This window comes from Chlorella variabilis (assembly GCF_000147415.1).
Source record: "Chlorella variabilis unplaced genomic scaffold CHLNCscaffold_6, whole genome shotgun sequence".
NCBI classification, from domain to species: Eukaryota; Viridiplantae; Chlorophyta; class Trebouxiophyceae; order Chlorellales; family Chlorellaceae; genus Chlorella; species Chlorella variabilis.
In genome coordinates, this window is record NW_005435082.1 from 805925 (window position 1) to 807002 (window position 1078).

The 1078-nt window shown below is 71.7% G+C and overlaps 1 protein-coding gene across 1 annotated transcript in view; it reads right to left on the reverse strand.

Annotated features, from left to right (window-relative positions):
• Positions 1-1078, reverse strand: part of CHLNCDRAFT_143654 (hypothetical protein) — a gene marked incomplete at both ends in the record, with an annotated part of 4829 nt that overhangs the window by 1687 nt on the left and 2064 nt on the right. Inside the window, 3 exons of the mRNA XM_005849253.1 lie at positions 173-284; positions 588-728; positions 991-1062. Coding sequence (XP_005849315.1) covers positions 173-284; positions 588-728; positions 991-1062 — 325 coding nt within the window. The remainder of the gene's footprint in view (positions 1-172; positions 285-587; positions 729-990; positions 1063-1078) is intronic.

Consider the following 1078-nt stretch of genomic DNA (forward strand, 5'->3'; position numbering starts at 1 on the left):
CACCAGCTGGACCCCACTTCCAGTCCCCACCACACACCCACACACACCACCACCACCACCAGCACCACCACAACAACAACCATTACAAAAGCACATACCCAGGCACCCCGCCACACACACACACACACATACACACACACACACGCACACACTCAGGGCAGCGGGGACTCACCGCACTCCCTTGGAGATGCCCTCTTCCGTGAGCAGCGCAAAGGCGCGGGCCTGGGCGGTGCTGTCCAGGTGCGTGCCGCCGCAGAACTCGATCGGGTAGGACAGGTTGTCCTCTGTGGGGCGGGTGGGGTGTGGGTGGGGCGGGGTGGGGTGGGGAGCGGGTTGCGAGGTTGCCATGAAAGGCATGAGATGCGTGCAGGGCGAGGCAAGGTGCTGGGCGAGGCGAGGTGCAGGGCGAGGCGAGGCAGGTGAGGTAGCGGCAAGGCAGTGCCGCGGCCAGGGCACGAGCGCGCGATGCGCGGACCAGGCTGGGGACGTGCCGAGCAGGCGAGGCGGCCGCCGCGGGCAGCCAGCGGCGGGCAGGCAGCGCCCCCCGCCGCGCCCTCTCTCCCTCCCCTCCCCTCCCCTCCCCTCACCCGCGTCGGGGTTCGCCACCAGCTGCTCCACGGGCCTCCCCACCGACACCACCCGCACGGGGTCCGGGTAGGTCTCCCCAAACACCGCCCGCAGGCCGTTGATGGCCTTAGCCTGCGCCAGCGGCACCTCCTGCTTGTACACTGCGGGGAAGGCGGGCGGGGGCAGGGGTGTGCAGGGCGGGGTGAGCTGGGGTGGTGGCCGGGGGGGTGAGTCGGCGGAACGGCAGGGCTGTGTGCGCGGAGGGCAAGGAGGGCTCGGCTTCAGGACAAGGGCAGGGGACGCAGAGGCGCGGCTACGCATGCGACGGCGCAGGCGCGGGCTTCGCAAGGGCGGGCCTCGCGGCAGGGCTCAGCGGGGGGACATGCTCTCACGGCAGGGGCGCGGGCGGCGGGGCGCGTGCACCTTGCTGCGGCGAGGCCAGGTACTGCTGGCAGAGGGCCTCCACCTCAGCCAGCTTCGCCGCCTCCACCACGCCTGCAGGCAGGCGCGT